Source organism: Rhododendron vialii, chromosome 9a (genome assembly GCF_030253575.1).
Source record: "Rhododendron vialii isolate Sample 1 chromosome 9a, ASM3025357v1".
In the NCBI taxonomy this organism is placed as follows: domain Eukaryota; kingdom Viridiplantae; phylum Streptophyta; class Magnoliopsida; order Ericales; family Ericaceae; genus Rhododendron; species Rhododendron vialii.
This window is the reverse complement of record NC_080565.1, coordinates 10,038,114-10,063,519: the sequence shown is the minus strand read 5'-3', so window position 1 is coordinate 10,063,519 and position 25,406 is coordinate 10,038,114. Positions and strand designations below refer to the sequence as shown.

Genomic DNA, 25,406 nt, shown 5'->3' with positions numbered 1-25,406 from the left:
ATTCAGATTTTCGGATAATGAAAAGTTATATGATTGGATCGAGTACCTATAAGTATCGGATTGAGCTTATTTTTTACAGGGACTTTTGAAAAAATGTTTTACATTTAATGAACGGCTCAGATGATTTGTATGGGACTCATGGTGAGCCCCACAACAAAATCTGTGCACAATCTGTGCACAAATCTGCTGTGTGTGTAGACTTTCTGCTTATTTTTTATGGACAAAAACAGAACGGGCTCTAAACAGTCCCAATTAAAAATTCCAAGATCAAAAATTAATTATTTGTTCCCGTAAAACTTTTCTCGTGGTGATTTATTGGGCTGCAATTTCCGGTCTAGGAAGTTTATGGCCCTTAGGTGTTCGGGCTTTGGCCGTTTGTTTGGGCTTTGTCCCTCTTGGTGTTTTCTATCAACCCTTGGTTGATTTGCCCTCCTCTCTCACTTGATGTACCTATCATCAAATTTTCCAAATAATATTTTGCCCTTTCAAAAATAATAAACGACATATCAATTTAATGCATCAACATTACATTATAAATATATCAGTCCCAAAGGCCAACATTGCTGCTGGCAAAATACAAAATACCATTTTCCTCCAACGTTGCTAAAGGTTGTCTGAATACCCAACAAACTTTCAGATTCCTTTTACCCCAAATACAATAGACAATAAACAGTATCTCCGAAAGACTGTCCGCGACTCCCCTAGCTTGTATTCTGAATAGCCCACCCCTTGCATTCTGAAAGCCACAACCCAAAAATGGCCGTCAAGAAATAAGTGGTTTGTGCTCCTTAATGCCCCCCCTGAACACACCACACAACTAACATCGCAAGTTACACACTGGGGATACTGTGGGTAAACCAAACCAAGTTCTGCCAGCCCACAGGATCTAAAACTGGCATGCACCACCTTAGGATTTGAATTCAGTGCCGGCCCGACGTTTGGATTGCCCAAGCCCGAGCTGGCTGTCTGGGGACAGGTTAAAGCAGACCTACCTGGCTTAATCTCATGAGATTAGATGAAAGGTGGACAACAATAAAACCATGCCAAAGATGGCTGCTATTAGAAAGCCGTATAATCTTGTGATACTGACCCCAAATTGTAAATTTTTGTCCTAACCTATTTTTCAATGTGTTTGTAGTGCTGAAAATGATCATAGATTTTCTTTCAGTAAGAGCCGGAGGTGGGGAAGTGGGTTCAAAAAAGGAACGGAACACAAATTAAGAAACGTGAAAATGTATCTATTCTGCTCCAAGTAAATTGTGCAGTTAAAAGTTTGCTAACTCCGGATTCGAACAAAAAGAAACCAGCATGCAAGGCAGTAGACATCTCACGATGACATGGCAGAGTGTGTCTAGCACACGTGCCCACGCACTCATACATACATGCATATTTACATATATTATGTGTCCTTGTCCATGCCCATGCCCATGTACATTTTTTTTTTTTTGACATGCCCATGTACATGAATATATATGTTTCTGTGTGCATATGAGTGGGTATATATATCTACACGCAGAGGCCAGAGAGAGGATTGATGGAAGTCTTTAACATGCACATGTATCAATATGACATGTCCTTTAAATTAAGTTATTGACTTCAGTTGCAGACAGAGGATTAAGCAAAACAAAAAAATCCATCTGTGAAACTACTTACATAACAAAACAGAAATGGCATGGCATCCCCACCAGCAAAGACCAATACGTTACCCTCAGTTGCCTTCATATTTTGGATCAGCCACCACGTAATGGTATGCAATCATCAGAGCAAAAACAAATATGCCGAGAAAATTAGCAAAGAAGCCAAGGTCTTGATTGTCAATCATCTGGAGCAACCTTGCAAGCAGAGTAAAAGCTATTAGGACCATCATTCAGGGAAGGCATAACATTACTAAAGACACAATTGAAACTAACTTGCATCAAAGGAATTGCTTCGTTGGGTTAACTTATCTAAGATGGTACAACAAGGTCCATAAGGATACCAAAGCAATTCATCTGATTGATAGATCTAAACAATGACTAGATGTAATTCTGAGACAAGAATAAACAGGATATGGGCCAAATGGTCAACAGAGCGTTTCTTAATAGGTAAGAAAATCATTTTCCATCATATCTCAGAAATTACATCAATTAGAAGGCGATTAATATTAATGCCAAACCAAGAAGGAGAAATTCCTGTCAAGGCACATTTAAGAACGTGTTGGAAGGGGAAACATATTCACTTTGTATGCATACCGATATTCTGGACTATCAATGAAGGAAGGATGGTAATGTGCACATAAATTGAATCAGGTCTCTAGGCCAGCCTTCTCTGATGCCATTTGGCTTTGATTTGAGGGCATGGTTCCGCAGCAAAACAGGTACAGGGGCCACTGTTACAATGGTATTTTGAGAGCAGCCACTTTGTGCATATTACCAAAGGTTAGGTCTGTCTCCAATCCTCCACCTTCCATACCCCCAATGATTGGGGACTACATGGGTTCTATTGCTGCTGTTGTTGTTGTTTACGTCTAAACCCACACGACAAAAAGAACTTCCACTTTCATCGGCTGAACCACCATCTACTATGGGGGTGACAAACCCTCACTTATCCAGTTGTTTTAGTAACTTAATTCTTATTAGACCAAAAACCAGAGCAGAAACAAAGGGCAAGGACAAACCCTTGTAGCCTAACAAACAATGCACTTACGCAGACCATAAGCAAAAAGCAACTGCACAATGCATCAGCTTGCAACTACAAAACTAATAATCACAGTCAAACAAATGAGATTATGATTTCTAAAACATTACCTTGACAAGCCCCAAAAATAGTTGGTGGGAGTTCTTTGCAACGGACACGCACACACAGAGATTACACACAGATCACGGTTTATTTAATCAAATAAAAAAAACTCCTACACACTTTCACCCTCTCACACAAAGCGTACAACGCTCTCTCTCCTTGACCTCACGTCTATGTGTATGTGTATCTCTGTAATCAGTTGAATCCCCCCCCCCCCCCCCCCCCCCGCGCTCTCTTTTTCAATCCTAACTCCCTCTCTGCCTCTCAAATCTAACACACACACAAAAAATATACCACATCCATACACATGCAAAGCTTATTATTCACAACAAACATCACCAAGATCTCTATTACCAACTAAGGGAACAATTTGTCTCCAACAAGCCAAGCAAACTCTCAAATCATTTTCAATCTTCCTTATAACCTATGGCACATCCATTTCCGTGCCGAGAACTTTTGGATTCCTTTCACCCCAAATATCATAGCCTGTGGCAGAAAATGCTAGCCTAAACAGCATCTTTGAAAGACTTGCCCCTTGCATTCTGAATAGCCCACTCCTTCTCATGAGCAAAGTCAGACACAGTCCTATAGATACCCCCTTTGCTCATCAAGTGTTGCCACACTTGACCTGAAAAAAGGCAGTAAAAAAATTAAGTGGTTGTGCTCCCTAATGCCCCCTGAACAAAGCACAGAACTAACATCAGAAGTTATTCCCCAAGAAGTCGATCTATCCCTCATAGCCAGTCTACCTTGCAAACCAGCCAAAGTATAAAAGACCAACTAGGGATATGGTGGGAAAGCCAAACCACAGGATCTAAAATTGGCACCACCTTAGGATTTGAATATGTCTGTACTTTTTTTTTTTTACAAGCCATCCTTTCCTATTTAATGGCCCCTACTTTCCTATTTCATTTGTCTACACAAATAGATCTCCCTATAGAGGATTTTTTTTTCCACAATTTCAACTTGTACCCAAAATGTTACCAAATGATAACCATTTCTTTCAAGTTTTTCCCTCAACTTGTACCCAATTTTTTATTTTTTTTTGCAACATTGATAGAAAGCACTATCCTTATTTAGTGATAAAGAATTGAAGCAAGAACCCCATGTATAGCTGACATTTGTAACACATAAAACCCAATACTAGTGCCAGACAGCCAGAGAGGTGCAATAATATGAATTTTGGGCGTCTATGCCTATTCCTTTGTAGTTTGTACTATCATACAAGGCATGCTCTATATCAAAATTTGCATATGAGGCAACAGAGGGTCTCAGGAGGATAGTGAATAGGCTCTTTCTTGGCAACTCCAAGAAGAAAATCCAGGTTCTGCACCTGCCCACTTTGGTTTTCGGAAGAAAAATAAGGCAAGACAAAATTTTACACGATAGTACGCTTTATATCTGCAACAAAAGGGGATGAAAAACATATGCCATGAACAGAACTAACTGACTATCCACACAATCAATCATGCTAGGAAGGACTACAATGCTATCTCCCATACAATAATGACATGAATATATCTCATACATAGTGATGGTGGCACTAGTTTTGGATTCTTGGTAGTGACCAATCACACATTGCAACAGGTAATAATGGCCATTAACTAACAAATAATGTGTATTAAGAATTTAAGATGGCCTCAAATACCATATGCAGGGCATAATCCTCTGATCATAAATAAACCTCCATCATCACAAAAACTAAAAAGTGAGAGAAACCACACCACCTCTCCCACTGCGATTCTTCGTACAAACTAGGTTTATGAATCATGATATATTCCTCTGGGTTCATAGTAAGTACCAAAATTCTTACTCTTATTTTCGTGAAGCGCCTCATGCTAGTCAGTCCATGGTCCTTCCTAGATCTGATGTACTAAGTTCTCTGAACCCATATGCTTCGGCCATTTGGAATCATGATAGATTCCTCCACGTTCATACAAAGTTCCTTAAGTCTTATTATCTTCTTACTCTATATTTTGTGACGCTCTGATGCTAGTCAGTCCATAGTCCTTCCTAGACATCTTGTACTCTGTTCTCTAAGCACATGCGCTCCAGCCATTAGGATTCATGATAGATTCCTCCAGGTTCATAGTGAGTTCCAAATTTTTTGATCTTATTCTTATGACGCATATCATGCCAGTCAGTCCATAGTCTTTCCTAGACATGTTGTACTCAGTTCTCAAAGCCCAGCATACGAATACCCAATGTCCAATTTACGAAAACTACATAACTTATAATAACGGATACAAATATCTATGCATTATATCCAAATACGCATACACAACCGTTTGAGTAATTGAAATAATCATAGTTGTCATGGGCGAAAGGTGCACCGAGGCCCAAGTTCTGTTGGGCCTGAGGCGAGAGGCGCAAGGTGAGATGCGCGCTTTTTTGAAGAGAGGCACACCTATGCAAAAAAATATTTATTTTTAAAAATAATTGTGTTATGTGCGCTTTTTTTCTTTTTTTTTTTGAAAAAAACTCAGATTTGAAAGAAGCGCGCCTTGTCGCTTTGTTGCTTTTTTGCATTTTTTGCTCGCCTTTTTCAAGTCGTCTCGCCTGGGGGTGCGCCTCACCTCGCCTTGTGCCTGGGCGCACCTTTTGACAACTATTGCATGTGTGGCCATTTCCATGAGGAAATTCAACCACCAAAGAACCACACTCCCCACATTGAGTCGATCAATTAATCTCACCATACGCACCAGGCGCACCTTTTGACAACTATTGCATGTGTGGCCATTTCCATGAGGAAATTCAACCACCAAAGAACCACACTCCCCACATTGAGTCGATCACTTAATCTCACCATACGCACTACTTTAAATGCAAGAAACTTTCAAATGTTTCATGCTATATCTCTATTCAATCACGCCACAATTACACAGGAAAAAAAGAATATATTACTCTTCAGTTGGAAAAGAGACCCCTGAAACCCAAGAGAGAAAAAAAAAAAAAAAAAAAACGAACAACAAACCACATGAATTCAAGTGATGTTTAGAAACCCTAGGCGATTGAACGACTTACGTTCGACCTGCGATTGGGAGACACACTCTGGCTTTCGAGTCTTCTGAATCAGTATCTGAATTCTGAAGTGAGAGACAGAGTACACTGTATATGTATGCGAGAGATCGGGTGAGAGATGGGAGACGGAGAGACGGCGTCGTTTGGTTTTGGTATGATTCGGCTCGAGGAAAAAGGGGTGTGAGGTGTGGCTGCTGGGATTCAAGCCCAGGTCTCCACGGCCACAACCTGGAATTCTTACCATTAAACTATAGCCTCCGATACCAATTAATTTAGGGCGCTGCTATTCACAGCTCTTTATTTTCTCCCATAGCTCATTACATCTCGGTAAATGGTTGTTGAAAATCATACATAACATTTCGGTAAATAGCCGTTGAAAACAAGATTATATTTCGGTAACTATATGTCGAAAATATATTTAACTTTCGGTAAACAACTGCCGAACGTACACTTTTGGTAAATAGTTGTTGAAAAAAATATTCTATTTCGGTAATTGGATGCTGAAAATATATCTCAATTTCGGTAACTAATTGTCAAGTATAATTGAAAATTTTTTAACGGGCTATGGGAGAAAATAAAGAGCTACGAATAGCAGCGCTCTTAATTTATACCGTAATTGCACTATGTAGCTTATTTACATTTCAAAATCCCTAATGTATTTATCAAGTGTCATTCTCATCCCCAAACCCATCGATTGCTCGAATTTGGTTTTCAATATCTAAAATATGCGTCCAAGTAGTCTCCAACCTAAACGTCATTTGCTTTGGCCGTGTAAATCAGGGGCATCTTTGCTGCCAACATTCGCTGAAAAAAAATTGTTGATTCTAATTTTATATCAATTCGCAACCATTTTCAAGTTAACAATTATCTTATTGATTTGTTTTATTCTTTAATAACAAACATTTTATAAATTTTTTGAATTCATAACTTTTTACTTTTTTTTCAGGCAAATCATTAAAACTCAGAAAAAAACTTTTGTGTACGAAGATTTACGTGCAAGATTCTTCGAAAAAGCGCGGGCTGACTCGGAGACCTGGGACCTTGGCTTAGCAACGAATGAAGGGAAGCACTTCGAGCTTTCTCCGTCAACAGCTTATGTAGTGGTCGGCCTTATAAAGATCGCTAAGTTTCACTTCCCTCCCCCCATATTCTAATTTGGGTATCGCTTGATGCATGTAGCTTCTCACTATTTTAAAAGATCACATATTGGATAACAAAGACATTAGAACCTCAACACATATGCATAAATTATTTTATGCTTTGTTTGGATTGATGTTTGAAAATTTTTTTGAAAAATAGTAAGGGTAATAAGTGGAGAGAGATAGAGAGAGAAATAGGGGGAATCTAGGGAGAATTTAGGGGAAATTTTTAAAAAAATGCTTTTTGAATCCTAAAGAGAACAAGAAATCATTAGATCATGAAGAAGAAATTATTAAATCTTTAGAATACCATTCTCTTAGTGATAGTCCAAGTGACGATCAAATTGAGATTGGATGTACTGATAACTACTGCAAAAAAATAAATGTACTTACCAAAGAATTACCAGAAGAAGAATTATTAATTGATCTAATCAGTAGAATAGATGATTCCAAGTTAAAACAACAATATGTTAAAAAAACTCAAACAACTCCTAGTACAAGGTAAAAAAAACCCAATATAATAAACCAATAGTAAGTCTTAATGCTACTATAGAACGATTTAATAAAATTCATAAAGAAATTACTTTATAAGATCTACAGCAAGAGATAGATCTTATTAAAAAAAAAATCACAAAAATCAAAGACCAATTTCCAAAACCAAACAAAAGGTTTGTTAAATTTAAAATAGACAGTCCATCTTTAGATGAACCCTTAGAAGATAATGAAACCAATAATCAAGATCAATATTTTGGTCAAGAAAAAGATATTGATCACCCTAATAGTGATGCAGAAAGTAACAGATTAAACATAATAAATCGGATAAATATACAAAAATGGCATGCTAGTGTCAAATTAATAATAGGAAATTATAAAATTGAAGTCACTGCTCTTATCAATACAGGAGTAGATCTAAATTGTATCCAAGAAGGAATAACACCAAGTCAATATTATCAAAAAAACAACTAAAACGATTGAGTTTTACAAATGGTAGTAAAATGCGAATTCGATATAAATTACTTGAAGTTAGTATTTGTCAAGATAAAGTTTGTTTTAAAACCTCATTTGTTTTAAAACCTCATTTGTTTTAGTCCAAAACTTAACTGACAAAGTAATCCTCGAAATACCCTTTATTTACTTACTTTATCTATTCACAGCCACTAGTGATAAAATTACCACTACATCTTTTGGTCAACAAATAAATTTTGAATTTTTATCAACACCAAAACAATATGAATTAAGTCAATTAAAAAATTGTTCTCTTTACCCTACTAATGATTTATTTGATTGTCTTACAGATGTCTCAAAATCAACAGAAAGTTATTCCCTTTGGGAAAATCATCCTGCCAGTGATTCCTGATGGAGCAAGAATAAAGTTTAAGAAGCTAAGTTACTTAGACAACATTGATGAAACCCAACAATGTCTCCTAGATAACCTTTGGAACATGCGTGGGGATAATCGCAAATTTTTTGACAGCCTAAATAGTCTAAGCATTTGTTTTATTCAACAAAATAGTAATGAGCAGGCTAGAGGAGTTCATTTTCCTAGTTCTTACGGTGGAGTTTCTTTAAACCCATCCCAAGCCAGCAGTAATTCATTTACAAACTTTTCATCTTGTGAGCATTGTAAAACAATGACTCAAAATTTTAGAAATTTATTTGATAGGTATCAGTATCAGGTGAACGATACAACATCAGTCAAAAATAGTAAAAAGGAAGAAGAACTACTTTACCCCACTAGTAAAAGTAGAGAAAAGGCAATCATCCCCATTGGATGATGGTGAAAGCGTGAATGTGTTTGAAACCTTTCAAAAGAAAGCCACCAAAACGTTGGTTTTACCAAAATCATTATCTCTTATTCTTGATTCACTTCCATTAGAAATAGTTAGCCATATCCAGCACCTAGCCAGACAAGAAGGTCACCATTTTCAAGAATTCTTGTTTGAAACCCTTGTTAAACTATCCAGTCAAACAATCACAGGATTATCCATCACTTAGGTAACTCATTATCATGAGGACCAAGACTGAGTCACTTGTCCTAAAACTAATCCATTGTGTCGAGAAACACCATTAGAAAGAATGAATTGCCCATGTTAGTTAATCTTTAGCGTCCCCAAAGCCTGTATAGACATGCAGTACTTCCAAGACCTTTTCCTTACATACAAAGAGAAAGATATCCAAGTCAGTCCAATGACCCTATTAGATCATGGACTTCTTAGGCAGATAATTTTCACTTCCACTGAACAAACTAACCGAGTCACCTGAAAATTAGCAGTATGTGTCAACAATCTCTTTGCAAAATACGGAGCACTGAGATGTCAAGTTTTGATAAGAAAAATGCCAGAATGGACAATTATGGGAAATGTGATACCGGCACAACATATCATGAATCTCTCAGCAAATTGGTCATTCAGCAGAATTCATCCACCAGTCGAACTTATTGAACATGAATTTTCGTGGCCGTGTTCCAAGTCAATTAGAACACAGATCCGACATCACAGAGCATAGGCAATTGCAAGTAATCTTGGTGATAATGATTTTTTCCTAGAAAGTATTTACAAATTAATTTGTGAGGACTCCATTCAAAAAAAATAAAGTCCATCGAGCACATTCAAGAAGTTCCATTTATTTTCTATGTCACGCCCTCGATTTTCAACTAAAATAATAATACATTTTCTACAAATAAAAGTCTCTCTCTCAACTATATATACCCTTAAATGTCATGCCAATCTAAGCAAACGAATCAAAGCTCTTCTCTCTAATTTTTTTTTTTTTTTTACATAAAGTCTCCCAAACGTTTACAATTAAATGGGTTTCATAATAGTCAAGGAGAAGAGTTTATACATGGCTTTACAAATATTCTAATCAAAAGGGCACAACCTTCAATTGGGAGTAAAGTACACAACATGAATTGGACTAGCTGATGAACACTTCCTTAATGATACCAATGAAGCTCTCACGAGATATCTCAATGTGCACTCCATGCAATCCAAGCTAAGTGTCATGACGAGTACCTGAAAGGATAGGGTGAGCTACACTAGCTCGTAGAGATATCCATACCTAAATTACATGCAGAAGTGAAGACAGATCACAAGGGAAAACATTTTCCAAAAGCATACTTGTTTTGTCAAAAGTGAAGCTCAAAATGTCATACTCACGCTGGAAAATATTTAACTCCATTTCTCAAACACCAACACTCTCACCCACTCACACCAATACTCTTAAAAATCTTAGCTTACCGTTACGACGTTATCCAAATCAATCCTTGCTTTTTCATTTCCATTTCAATGACCTAAAGATTAATCTTAGCTCTTTAACGAAATGTTTTCACTTTCTTTTCTCATACAACTAGCCAACCTCACCCCAAAATATACATGCTAGGCATGTGGAGTTAGAACATAAGGTAAGCAATAACAAGTCAAACAATATCGCACCTCAACAACAACGAAACTCACCCGTCAACCCCAAATCAATCTTCAAATCTCAAGTTTAACATCTAGTAAAAATCTCTTCACAATAAGATGTCTTTTATGAAACTCTCGCAATGCATAGTACCACAAGGTACCAAATATGCATTCACACATAACAAGTTGACCACCACATATCAGGAAAACAAGCCACAATGATTTGGAGGTTTAAAAGAAGGAATGTAAAACATGTATTGACATACTAGACAATCCAAGTTACCAACTCAAACTGACATTTCAATCTTAGTATGATGCTAAATACTATGAAGATTCTCCGTTTTCACTGTCACATGTTTCGATTTCATTTCCGGGCATTAAGGACCCCGTGCGTCCTATGTCCATTCCGGCATCACACCTTTCGGTGGATCCATGGCTTTCTTGTGCACTTCCGGGCATTAGGGACCCCGTGCGTCCACTAAAATCCTTTCATTCAGTTCCAGGCTTTTAGGACCCCCGTGCGTCCACTAAAATCCTTTTGATTCAATTCTGGGCTTTTAGGACCCCCGTGCGTCCACTAAAATCCTTTCATTCAATTCCGGGCTTTAAGGACCCCCGTGCGTCCACCAAAATCCTTTTGATTCAGTTCCGGGCTTTTAGGACCCCCGTGCGTCCACTAGAATCCTTTCATTCAATTCCGGGCTTTAAGGACCCCCGTGCGTCCACTAAAATCTTTTGGATTCAGTTCCGGGCTTTTAGGACCCCCGTGCGTCCACTAAAATCCTTTTGATTCAATTCCGGGCTTTTAGGACCTCCGTGCGCCACTAAAATCCTTTCGTTCAATTCCGGGCTTTAAGGACCCCCGTGCGTCCACTAAAATCCTTTTGATTCACATCTCATATTACCACCTAATGGACCCCCTTTGTGACATCTCCATTAAGAGTCTAATTTGCAAATACTTATAAAGATCCTCATCTTTGTAGTACCCATCAGTGCTTAACAACCATGCACTCATGCCAAGTGATTCACCAAATCCTGTTTAACTCACTGCAAGTATCCCGCAAGCCCAAAGACTCAATCTCATGGAAAGACATCGAATAATTTACACATCGCGTCAAACATTCTACAACTTAATTTATCATCGATCGTATCATCCATCTAATCCATTTTCTATTCCAATCGTTTACAAGTATTTTAACCCTTATGCTCACTAATTCTCATATCCCAATAATTAATCATCTAGATCGACTCATCATATCCCCACATATCTAATAGGTGAAATTAATCATTCACACTTGAAGTTCTGACCATATCCGATCAAATAACATAAATTTAAGAACGACATTTAAACCATTGAAAAGTAGGCTTCTCCTTTGAATCCATAGATCATACATCAAAAACGGAGTTCGGGTAACTTAACTACAGCCTTTCAATTATAGCTCCAACATAACAGTAAAAACTGGTACAAAGGCAGAATTTAGGTCAACTTTGGAAGCAAATCTGTTATCGCTCGGACATACCCATGATGCATGGGATGTATCGTTGGAAAGCTCTATGTGTCTAGTTTCTACCAAAACAAACGGTGTGTCGTTTCGAGTCCCGAGCTAGGAGTTATGGCCATTTTACCTAAGTCCGCCGGTGCTGTCAGATTCTACGCGTGAATAAGTAAAATTGATTGAAAAATCATAACTCTTTCATCTTAAACCCAAAAATAGTGAAACCAAAGCCAAAAGTTGCACCACGACAAGTCCTACACTCAGTAAAAATCCCAGGTTCAGAAACGAGAGGAGATTAACCCAACAATCAAAAGAAAAACAGTTTCGCAACCATTTTCGCACCTATCAACCAACCCAGCTTTAGAAATTCACCAAAAATTGTATACTTAACCAAATTAATTGATTCCAACGCCAATCTCTTCTTAACTTAAATATGCACCTCCTGTAAAAGACCCAAAGCCACCCAAAATGTTCGTCATGCCCAGAAAGTTAAAAGAAGACAGCCACGCACAGATTCGCACATCCAGCAAACAGCCAGTATTCAAAAATTCATAACTAATTGTGTGATTATCGGTTTTGCATGATCTTGGTACCGAAATCTTCGTATTGAAACGTACTTTAACAGTTATGAAGATACCAAAAATTAATTCCTAGCAGAAAGGCCCCAAAAAGACAGATTACCAGAACCCACGAAATTTTCAGCATACACTAGATTTATTCAAGACTCAAAATAGATGATCAAACTTAATCCTTGCACATCAAACCAACACTTAACACATATAAAGAAGGCAGGAGATCCCTACCTCAAGTATCAAGACCAAGCTTTGAGCTCAAACCAAACCCTAGCCTCCAAATCCGAAATATGCCTCCACCGAGCTCTTCCCACGCAATCCGAGGGCCGAGGATGAAGAGATGTGCGTGGGTTTTCAAGGATTGATGGTGGAGTAGCAAGAATTTGGTTGAGGGAGTGAGAGAGAGGAGACCGAGAGAAAGGGAGAGGAGGGAGAGAGAGCTTCGGCTAAAAAAAGAAAAGGGGAAAGTGAAGTGTTCTCTTGGTGTGTGTTGATACATATAGCCCTAATGCACTAACACCCCTCTATTCAACAAACATCACATTATAACCCCCAACTCATACACCCTCACACATTAACAACAACATTTTGTTCAAACCTTAAATTCATATATATATACATTTTATTTTTATAGACCAATTGCATTATAAATACCAAAAATTAAATGATGAAATTACGGGTCTCTACATTCTATACCAAGTATAAAAAATTAGTCACAAAATATCAAAGTCAACTTACAACCGAAGAAGTTCAAGAGTTCACAAGTGAAGAAGATAATGGGCAAGATTATTAGGATAATCTATCATATGAAGAATTGCACAACATCGACAATATGATGGAAGGCTGAATTCATTGGTCACAAGTCATCATGACAGCAAGCACTACATAAAGCAAGTTCTTTCTGTTTTTGAAGAACAGTAAAAATTCTACTTTTGGTCATATTAGCACCAAAAGTGGAGATAGTCAGCATCTTCAAACGACAGTCAAAACCTGCTTTAGTCATGTCTCTACCGAAAGAGAAAAGTCACAAGCTTTTAGTCACATGGCTGAGTCACGCAGCATTTAGTCACATGGCTGTAAATCTCAGGTCCTTACTCTATAAAAGGAACCGAGAATGATGTAGTAGAAAAGTCAAGTATTGAAGTCAAATTTCAGAGTCAGTTTTAGAAGCTCTGCTTCTTTTGTATTCAGCCTAGTCAAGAATTGAGTTTGATTATACTCCAGCTATCCAACCCACTAGTCCACTTGTAAACTCTTCATGTCATGTACTGTTTCTGATTCCGTAATCGAAACCAGATAGTTTTTAGTAAGTGCTTTCTTACTTTGATTAATATATGCTTTGATTTTAGAATATTTTATTGAATATAAACTATACGTATAACTAATGTCCATTAGTTTAATATATATTACATAGATTATAATATGCAATATATAGTAATCAGTATGTTTCCCATTACAATTGAATATTAAAAGCTTTTTAATAAGTAAAATACTTTCCTGATTTAGCATTTGAATAATTTATTCAAAGTGCTTTGTCTATTTCAAGTAAATCTACATAATAAGAGAGAATGATTTTTGAATCTTATCTCTCTATAAATCATAACCATTGATTTGCTCTATAAATCTTACGTCTCTCTCTCTCTCTCTCTCTCTCTCTCTCTCTCTCTCTCTCAAACAATATTAATTACACAATTGCCACTAATTAGATCTCACGATGCGTCATGCCTTCAGGCATGGGCAAACCCTAGTGCACTTTTAATATTACATGTTTTATGCTTTATTCATTCCATGTGCTTCTTTGAGTAGTGCATCAATTAGTTTATCAGTCACCCCACCGAATTAGTTATACTCTGATCCCCATGTTCCTCTATACTGTGATAGAGTATAACTAATTCGATGGGGTGACTAATAAACTAATTAATGCACTACTTAAAGAAGCACATGGAAAGAACAAAGCATAAAGCATGTAATATTAAAAGAGCATTTACTTGAAATGAACAAAGCACTTTGATTAATCTATTCGAATGCTAAATCAGGAAAGTATTTTACTTATTAAAAAATTTTGAATCTTCAATTGTAATGGAAAACATACTAATTACTATATATAGCATATTATAATCTATATAATATATATTAAAGGGAATGACTTCGGTGTCCCCGGTCATTTTGGGGACACCGTAACTTTTGGCATAACAAAACCATTATGAGTATAACCAAAACCTATTATGAGCATAACCAAAACCATTATGAGCATAACAGAATCATAGCAAAGCATAACTTGTTTGTTATGCCTTGATTGGGTTTGGTTATGCCTTGGTTGATTTTTTGGATATTCCTTAGTTATACCTTGTTTGGGTTCGGTTATGCTTGTAATGGGTTTTAGTTATGCTCATAATAATGAAGTTATGCCAAAAATTACAGTGTCCCCAAAATGACCGGGGACACCATAGCATCATCCCATTATTAAATTAATGGAACATTAGTTATACGTATAGTTTATATTCAATAAAATATTCTAAAATCAAAGCATATATTAATCAAAGTAAGAAAGCACTTACTAAAAATTGTCTGGTTTCAATTGCTGAATCCGAAACAGTACATGACTTAAAGGGTTTACAAGTGGACTAGTGGGTAGGATAGCTGGATTATAATCAAACTCAGCTCTTGACTAGGATGAATACAAAAGAAGCAGAGCTTCTAGAACTGACTCTGAAATTTGACTTCAATAGTTGACTTTTCTACTACATCATTCTTGGTTCCTTTTATAGAGTAAGGACCTGAGATTCACAAATGTTGCGTGACTCAGCCATGTGACTAAAGCTTGTGACTTTTCTCTTTCAGTGGAGATATGACTAAAGCAGGTTCTGACTGCCGTTTGAAGATGCTGATTGTCTCCACTTTCGGTACTGATATGACCAAAAATAGAATTTTTAAGCAGAAAGAACTTGCTTTCTGTAGTGCTTACTGTCATGATGACTTGTGACCAATGAATTCAGCCTTCCATCATATTGTCGATGTTGTGCAATTCTTCATATGTTAGATTATCCCAATAATCTTGTTCATTATCTTCTTCACTAGTGAACTCTTGAACTTCTCCGATTGTAAGTTGACTTTGATATTCTGTGACTAATTTTTTATACTTGGTATAAAAAATAAATGGAACTTCTTGAATGTGCTCGGTGGGCCTGATTTTTTGAATGGAGTCCTCACATATTAATTTGTAAATACTTTCTAGGAAAAAATCATTATCACCAAGATTACTTACAAGTGCCTCTGCTCTGTGATGTCGGATCCTTGTTCTAATTGACTTGGAGTACGGCCATGGACATTCATGTTCAATAAGTTGGACTGGTGGATGAATTCTGCTGAATGACCAATTTGCTGAGAGATTCATGATATGTTGTGCTGGTATCATATTTTCTGTGATTGTCCATTCTGGCATTTTACTTCTTATCAAAACTTGATATCTCAGTGCTCCGTATTTTGCAAAGAGATTGTTGACACATACTGCTAATTTTCAGGTGAGTCGATCAGTTTGTTTAGGGGAAGTGAAAATAATCTGCCTAAGAAGTCCATGATCTAGTAAGGTCATTAGACTGACTTGGATATCTTTCTCTTTGTATGTAAGGAAAAGGTCTTGGAAGTACTGCATGTCTATATAGGCTTCGGGACGCTAAAGATTAACTGACATGGGCAATCCATTCTTTCTAATGTTTTTTCTTGACACAATGGATTAGTGTTAGGACAAGTGACTCTGTCTTGGTCCTCATGATAATGAGTTTCCCAAGTGACGGATAATCCTGGAATTGTTTGACTAGATAGTTTAACAAGGGTTTCAAACAAGAATTCTTGAAAATAGTGACCTTGTCTGGCTAGGTGCTGGATATGGCTAACTATTTCTAATGGAAGTGAACCAGGAATAAGAGATAATGATTTTGGTAAAACCAAGGTTTTGGTGGCTTTCTTTTGAAAAGTTTCAAACACACTCACGCTTTCACCATCATCCAGTGGGGATGACTGCCTTTTCTCTACTTTTACCAATGGGGTAAAAGAGTTCTTCTTTCTTTTTACTATTTTTTATTGATGTTGTAGATTAATGACTTCTGCTCTCAGTTGGTTATTCTTGTTCACCTAATACTGATACCTGTTATATAAATTTCTAAAATTTTGAGTCATTGTTTCACAATGCTCACAAGATGAAAAGTTAGTATATGAATTACTGCTGGCTAGGGATGGGTTTAAAGAAACTCCACCCAAAGAACTAGGAAAATGAACTCCTCTAGCCTGCTCAATAATATTTTGTTGATTAAAATAAATGCTTAGACTATTTAGGCTGTCTAAAAATTTGCAATTATCCCCACGCATGTTCCAGAGGTTATCTAGGAGACATTGCTTGTCACGCCCCAAATCCGGGAGCATGACTGACCATGTACCATGAAGCAATCATGGTACACAAAGCATAATTAAAAATATTTTTAGCAACCTAAAACAAATAAAGAAAAATTGGATATTTTATTAGAGTAAATGTGTGACACGAAACCAATATTTTTCTTAAGAAAATGACACGATATCCAATAATCCAATCTCCAAATTTCACAATGAATTGCCAATAAATAAAAGTGCGGAAGCTAATAAATAAAAGTGCAGAAGCTTTTTGACAAAAAAATAAATAAATAAAAATGCAGATGCCATAGAGGTCCAAACAGAAGGTCCCGACAAAGCCACAAAGTCCACTACAATGCTCCATGCGCTAACCTGAAAAAAATGTGGAATAAATCCATCAGCTGACGAGCTCAGTGAGTAGTTAAGCATGCTAAGGGTGATAATACAAAGTGGCATACTTTTGAACGAATGATAATGAGGGTTCTAAAGAAGTGGTTTCAAATTAATAAGGGAGATAGATAATTCAACGAATACTATCCACAAACCAACTACTGAACAAAAGGATCAACAGCTCAACAAATAGTATCCACTAGTTGAATAACGGATTAATGCATAATATGAATAATAATCGAATCACCACAATAATTATACCAAACAATGAGTCCAATAATTTCTGAACGATGAACACGAAAAACAGGAGTCTAAACCAAAGTGGGAAACATATCTTCCAATTACCAAGTACCAAATACCAACTACCAAATATTTTCTCAGGGCTTAGCCCATTGGATCCAACACTGTACTCCGTACTTAGAGTTACCACAGGATGGCGCCTGGGACTTTTTCCCTAAGCCGATCAGGAATAGGGTCACAGGATATTTCACATGTCTTTTCCATATCCGTTGAGCACTAGAGTCACAGGGCATTTCACAAGTCTTTTCCCTAGCAGCCAAAGTCACCACGATATTTCACGAGTCTTTTCCTTGGACTTTCACAAATTAATATAAAACATAATTCATGGTCCCAAACACATAAGAACAACAGCAAACCAAAGTCACCTGCACCAGAAATATTCTCTGTGTCATTGCATAGTCACAATAATATCATGGAATCAATGGATTGACGACAACAAAAATGAGAGCAATCAATCAATCACATATATAATCAAATAACCTTGTATGCCAACGGGTACGTCAATCGTCAAAAAATATGAGAGTACGAATCAGAATATCAATTATCGGATCACAATGAATATCGAATTGTCAATGATAGATTGGCTCAAGAGGATTTCAAAAGAAGGGATCACATGCTTAACCACTCACCTCGATCGGAACGATAGGTCACAAAATGCGATGTATTCACGTTCTCTGCTAATCTGAATTGAAGTATACAAAATCATAATTAATCACATGATGTCAAACTGCTAAATATAATACTCCAAACCTATACTAGCATTAACTAAGTGCTAGAATTGCTAAAGCCTAAACCTAGAATTAAGTCATTAGAATCATCGCCACCCACGACACCCAACAAAATCCACTACCAATGCCATTATCCAACAGCTCACTCACAAACCACTTTTCTCTCATCTCGACACATGCACACACCAATCTCACCATTGCAGTCCCTTGATTCGCTCTCCTCTACCTACTTGTTATACCAAACAAAACCCCACTGTCATGGATAATACCCATTCACCACCAAACGCCACCGTATGAAGAAAAAGAGATGAAACATAATGAATATTGATTACCTGATTAGCAGTCAAACTCGATCAAACCACGCGGCTTCTACCTCGCCGTCTAAGCAAAATAAAACATATCTCTATTTTCTCTCTTAAGCTGTTGCAACCCACTTCACAAATATAACCCTACCTCAAACGTTTCCTCACTCCAATAACTGCCCATGTTCAAACTTAAAACTTATCTAGTCTAATTACACAATCGACCCAACATTATTCTTCTTCTTTTTTTATTAGCAAGAAGTTTGAAAAAGAAAAATGATAGAATTAATTATTCGCGTCAAAATACTATTTTATTTAAACTAAAAAAGTGGGATGTGACATTGTTAGGTTTCATCAATGCTGTCTAAGTAAGTTAGCTTCCTAAACTTTATGCTTGCTCCATCAGGAATCATTGGCAGGATAATTTTTCCAAAGGGAATGACTTTCTATTGATTTTGAGACATCTGTAAGGCAATCAAATAAATCATTAGTAGGGTAAATAGAACAATTTTTTAATTGACTTAATTCACGTTGTTTTGGTGTTGATAAAAATTTAAACTTTTTTTGTTGACCAAAAGATGTAGCGGTAATTTTATCACTTGTGGCTATGAACGGAAAAAATAAGTAAATAAAAGGTATTCCTAGGATTACTTTGTCAGTTAAGTTTTGGACTAAAACAAATGAGGTTTTAAAACAAACTTTATCTTGACAAACACTAACTTCAGGTAATTTATATCTAATTCGCATTTTACTACCATTTGCAAAACCCAACCGTTCAATTGTTTTTTGATAATATTCCTTCTTGGATACAATTTAGATCTGCTCATGTATCAATAATAGCAGTGACTTCAATTTTATAATTTTCTATTATTAATTTGACACTGGCATGCCATTTTTGTATATTTATCTGATTTATTATGTTTAATTTGTTACTTTTTCGATCACTATTTGGGTGATCAATATCTTTTTCTTGACCAGAATATTGTTCTTGATTAGTGGTTTCATTATCTTCTAAGGATTCATCTAAAGATGGACTGTCTATTTTAAATTTAACAAACCTTTTGTCTGGTTTTGGATGTTGGTCTTTGATTTTTCTGATTTCTTTTTAATAAGATCTATCTCTTGCTGTAGATCTTGTAAAACAATTTCTTTATGAATTTTACTAAATCGTTCTATAGTAGCATTTAGACTTACTATTGATTTATTATATTGGGATTTTTTTACCTTGTTGTACTAGGAGTTGTTTGAGTTTTTTTAATATATTATTGTTTTAACTTGGAATCATCTATTTTTCTGATTAGATCAATTAATAATTCTTTTTCTTGTAATTCTTTGGTAAGTACATTTTTTTTGCAGCAGTTATTAGTACATCCAATCTCAATTTGATCGTCACTTGGACTATCACTAAGAGAATGATATTCTGAAGATTTAATAATTTCTTCTTCATCATCTGAATTACTTAGATTTTCTATCCTAAAAATTTCTAAAATTTATTTTTTATCAATATCAGATATATTAAGTTGACTGATTTTTGCTCTGACCTTACATTCATTTTTGTAATGTCTTTTTTTACCACAGTTGTGACATGTAATATTACTTTTGTCATACTTTACATCACTGGTCGTATTTTTCTTTTTAGTCTTTTGACTTTTAGGTTTTTGGTAATATTTATCTTTAGAGGATTGTGGTTTACTATTCCTAAAATACTTGTAATTTTTACTTTTGTTCTCAACTTTTTTATGATGTTTATGTTTTCTTCATGATGGTGCTACTAGAGGTAGACCGTATTATTCACAAAAGTTTTTTAGCTCATATTTGGCTTTATTTTTATCTTTCTGGGCTTGTTTACTAATTTTTATATCAATACAGATTCTTAATCCTTCTTTTTGAATGGTACTAATAATATCACCATATGTTAACTTATCATATTCAATTACTCCTATAGGTTGACTAAGGACATCTCTAATTTTATGGGCAAATAAATTAGGGAATCCGTTAATAAATTTTTCTTTCCAAAATGACTTTGTACAATCATCTCTAAACATAACTCTAGATGTAAAAACATCTTTGTACCATCTAAAATCGCTTAGTGTTGGACAATGCAAATTACTTACCTGATCATGTATTCTAGAAGTAATGTTACTAAGTTTTCCAATAAAATATTTAATTATGGTATAGATAAGAGTGTTGATTCCATCCTGTGCTCCCAAGCCAATTTCATTATCAAAATTGGAAGACCATTCTCATCAATTTGTACAGCATGTTTTATTTCTTCACGTGACTCACTGGTGAGGTATTTATCCCACCATGCTTTTAACATTCTAGTAAAACTAAAAGTTAACAAATCAACAAATTGTGGTTGATTAAGGTCACTGTTACTCAAATAACTATTGGCAATCATTGATATGTGATTTAGCTTTACTAATATTTGGTGTTCACTTAAACCATCAATATTCCACTCATATAACTTATTTAAGGAAACAGAAAATTGATTAATTAAATTATTTTCTTCATACTGTAGGTCTGGGGGTTGGCCTTGAGTACCAATTTTTGGTGAGACTAGTAGAATTTATTGAAGGGTTGAAAAGACGATTTATCCCTTGGCTAGATAATTATCTTTGTAGTTGTAAAATTTCTTCATCAGAAGAAGTTGATGAATTTTACTAGAAGTACTAGTATCATAATTTTTTTGTAATTGTGTAAATTGGAGTGTTTCTAGTTCCGACTTAATAGCTAACTTTATGATGTAGCGGAAGCTAATGAAGAACGAAACTATTTAATCGAGTTCGAAATCCGTTGATTCGTAACGAATACCCGGAGATCGAAATCCTTCTCTAAACCTGTTTAGTCAAAGAATACTCAGGAATAAAGGCATCAAACACTTTGTTGATTCCGTGGAATACCAAAAAATTTGCAATAAAAGATAACACTCTTTATAATTTCACTAATCATCAAAACTGAATAGTCCTAAGGTTTACAACTCAATTTATAGTTGGAGAAACCCTACACACTAGGAAATAAAGAAAAAGGAAACTACCAAAGTTAGAATCAAGTCATCTTAATCAAATAATTCTTAAAAGGAAACTAAATAAATGAAATTGAAAAACTAAATAATGTAAACACTTATTTCTATAATTGCAAGATTCCTAACAAAATAAATAAAACAAAAATAAGGAACTTTATATTCTTTTTTAAATAATATAATATTTTCATTCTGCATCATTCTCCCGGGCTTGAGAAAACTCGTCCTTGAGTTTCAATTGCTTCAAATAATCTTGCTCATCGAAACTTGTCTGCATCAATTTTATACTTTAAGTTGATCTTCACGAACATGGATATTAACAAGGAGTCTTCAAACGCAAAAGGTGGAATATCAGTGAATCCCATAAAATCACCGCGAACTATGTCTTCACTTTGTTCCTTACAGAGTCCAAATATTTGAACACCTAACCACGTGTATGTTGGGTTACTTCCAGATGAAACTTTAAATTCTAGTTGCAACGGTGCAGAAATTGTAGTATCCAACACAAAATGCAGATGATCATCTTTACGCAAAACAATCTCGTACTCCACATCATTGAATGGTTCCTCATCAAAAATAGGTGGCTTACTCCAATAGTCCAATCCACAACTGGATCTGGAATGACTTTGGATGTGAAAGGCCACCGAACTGTAGCCTCCTCCGTGAAGGAGCACGAACTCAATGGGTAGTAGTGCGGTTGATTATCAATGATCAAGGTGGCCCTCTTGACCAACGCTTCATGCGTATCCTCAATCTGTTGAAACCATACCCCTAGTTGTGCACCCCATGTAGCCTCATCACCTTCGTTCACATCTTCGGCAACAGCATAATGACCATCACAAACTCTTTGTCGCGCCATGATCTAGAATCGAACTTAAGCTCTGATACCAATTGATGTAACGGAAGCTAATGAAGAACGGAACTATTTAATTGAGTCCGAAATCCGTTGATTCCTAACAAATACCTGAAGATTGAAATCCTTCTCTAAACCTGTTTAGTCAAAGAATACCCAGGAATAAAGACATCAAACACTTTGTTGATTCTGTAGAAGACCAAAGAAGGCATAAAAGAGAACACTCTTTATAATTTCACTAATCATCAAAACTGAATAGTCCTAAGGCTTACAACTCAATTTATAGTCGGAGAAACCCTACACACTAGGAAATAAAGAAAAAGGAAACTACCAAAGTTAGAATCGAGTCTTCTTAATCAAATAATTCTTAAAAGGAAACCAAATAAACTAAATTGAAATACTAAATAATGTAGACACTTATTTCTATAATTGCAAAATTCCTAACAAAATAAATAAAACAAAAATAAAGAACTTTATATTCTTTTTTAAATAATATAATTTTTTCATTCTGCATCATTTTGTGAGTATTTCTTCAATTTTTTGAATATTTTGATTCTGGTTTATACTAATTCTTGATATTTTTTCAGGAATGTGTATAAAGGGTCTCTCTATATTTTTACTAGATGAAGGGATGCTACTAGATGATCCTTCCTCTATTTTAGTTTCTATTTTATCCAATTGTTTACTTATAGTCTTGAGACACTGATTAGTGTAACTAATTTGTTTCAACTATTTGTTGCACTCATCTCTCTCATTTGGCAGTTTGAATGGAGATGCTATTATAGATTAACCTTTGTAATCAATAATTATTGAATCTAAAGGAGGGTGGCTAACAGTTATGATAGTGTTATCCGACTTTTTCCTTTTCATTTTTGTAATAGTGTTGACTTCTTTTTTTTTTGTAGTAATTCTCAAGATAGTCGAAAAAATAAACTTCATTTCTGGTTTCTTCCATAAATTTTTCCCAATGAGCTATTATTCTATTTTGTTGACAATGTGTATATTTACTAGCATAGTCTTTTTTTTTTTTTTTGCTTATTTTCTTTTGACTTAAATTCTATGAATAATTTGTCAATATCTATATTAAAATCTTTATGTATGACAAATAAAGACGGATCAACAGGGGTTGAGGTTACTTCATCAAAATCAGTTTGAGTTGGGGATGCTTGGAAGGTGTCTTCTTCTCCAAAATTTGATTGTGTAGAATAACAAAGTTTACTGATTTGTGAACTTGATTTAACATCCTTTAGCTTAACTCTAGGATCAAGTAAATTTCTATCTTGCCTAGGCATACCGGTTGAACTATTTGACCTGCTAAGTTCTTTAATTCTAAGAGGAGGATTTACTCTTTGTTGATCAAAACTTATCCTAACCGTACCATCTAGGTATTGTTGAATATATTCTATATCAATCGTATCATTTTGCATTTTTTGTGGGTAACTTTTATTTTCACTAAGCCAATTGGCTGGTAACTGGATATGACTCCATGAGATAGTTTTGGGTACTTGTATATTAGCATTAGTGCTACTTTGTATGAGTACAGTTTTATCTTTTGAACTTTTGACTAAGGCGTGAATATTCAAATTAGTTTTCATAGATTTATAATAAATACGATAAATTAATGCAATTGATTGACTGCCTTCGAGCATTTGAGTAATTGCTCCGCCAGTTTGAATATTTAAAGTTAAGGCTTTCAAAATATTATTGTCTTTTAGACTAAGAGGTAAATCAGGGTAACAGTTAAAATAAACTGGACCATTATGTAAGCTTGACTCCATTAGGCCTAATAGACTATCACTATAGACTATGAATCTACTATCTCTTAAAGATAATAAGACTGAAGAATTTAGTCCTTTTCTTGTAAGGAGTTTAATAGCTATTTGTACTAATCATACATGAATATAGCTATATCCTCTTTCGAGGTGTCGTTTGACTGATTCTTTATTAAGAAGTGTGCATCTTTCTTCTTGTATAGTAATAGCATAAACTTATTCTATAGTTTTTGCTACCTGATCAATTCTAAAAGTTTCTTCTAAAAAACTTGTTTTGTAAATTTCTTTTACTGGGATTTTGGGTTTATTCCAATTTTCTAATTCTATATTTAAATCTTGATACTCATGTTCTTCTTGATTGACTATGTCTGAAAATTCAAATAACGAAGCCATTGAGGGGCTGGCTGAAGAACTACACTCGAATAATCTATTCATTGTGCTTAATCCTAGAGATTCTTCTTTTAATATTTTAATCTTAGATTACCATGTTTAAGATATATCCTGTATATACGCATACCCTAGTTTTTATCCTAACTTTCTCGACTACCTCACACTAGGACTTACACATACGGATAGATAACAACTTGGGGTGGCCATTGATAAAACACTCAAACGATGATAGCAGAATTAGAATACTAATTGAAAATTCAATAGGACTAAAAATAACTTACGGATTACTTAATGTTTACTTCTTCAACTATATCCTACTTGGCTCTGATACCATGAGGGGGCGGAAGCACAGACATAGTATAAAAGAACATGGGGGACAGAGTATAACTAATTCGATCGGGTGACTGATAAACTAATTGATGTCACTACAAGAATTTTGGGATTAGCCAGTGTTTTTTCTACCATCGCTTGCAAAAAGCGCTACAATAGGAGGTCTACACCAGCGCTTTTTCTAACCGCTGCTAGAATGGGGCTTTCCCAGCTCCCAAAGTAAAAGCGCTGGAATAGACCGACCAATTCCCAACGCCCAAGCAAAAGCGCTGGAATAGACCCCCCATTACTAGTGCCTAGTAAAAGCGCTGGAATAGACACCCCCTTTCCCAGCAACCCAAAAGAAGTGCTGTGATAGACCTTAGAAAAAACAAACTGCAACTAATAATATTACTACATCGGATAAAAAAAAAAGAATATTATTATTATTACTACATGTTATACATTTTTAATACCCTTCGATATGATGATTTAATGGATCTCAATAAAACAAAACTATTTTAATAGTCGAGGCCATTGATTTCGTTGT

At 35.5% G+C, this 25,406-nt stretch overlaps 1 protein-coding gene and 1 non-coding gene across 4 annotated transcripts; one reads left to right on the top strand and one right to left on the bottom strand.

The window, feature by feature from the left end:
• Positions 1-492: 492 nt before the first annotated feature.
• Positions 493-6,018, bottom strand: LOC131299455 (dolichyl-diphosphooligosaccharide--protein glycosyltransferase subunit 4A-like). 3 transcript variants are annotated; one of them, XR_009190772.1, is made up of 3 exons: positions 5,803-6,012; positions 1,654-1,832; positions 493-736 (listed from the first exon to the last, which is right to left on the bottom strand). XR_009190772.1 is itself a non-coding variant. In XM_058325016.1 (2 exons), the coding sequence occupies exon 2, from the start codon at positions 1,820-1,822 to the stop codon at positions 1,709-1,711; it is 114 nt and encodes a 37-aa protein (XP_058180999.1). In that variant the 5' UTR covers positions 1,823-1,832; positions 5,803-5,985; the 3' UTR covers positions 1,532-1,708. The 3 variants fall into 3 exon arrangements, 1 of the variants encoding a protein (XP_058180999.1); XR_009190773.1 differs by lacking the exon at positions 493-736 and having other exon boundaries at positions 1,532-1,822; positions 5,803-6,018; XM_058325016.1 differs by lacking the exon at positions 493-736 and having other exon boundaries at positions 1,532-1,832; positions 5,803-5,985.
• Positions 2,248-2,355, top strand: LOC131302147 (small nucleolar RNA snoR100). Its single transcript, XR_009191622.1, has one exon. It is a non-coding gene; the product is annotated as a small nucleolar RNA snoR100 (small nucleolar RNA).
• Positions 6,019-25,406: the final 19,388 nt, after the last annotated feature.

Excerpts from the sequence above, each read along its gene's own strand:
- LOC131299455 (XM_058325016.1), bottom strand. The coding sequence starts at position 1,822 with ATGATTGACAATCAAGACCTTGGCTTCTTTGCTAATTTTCTCGGCATA.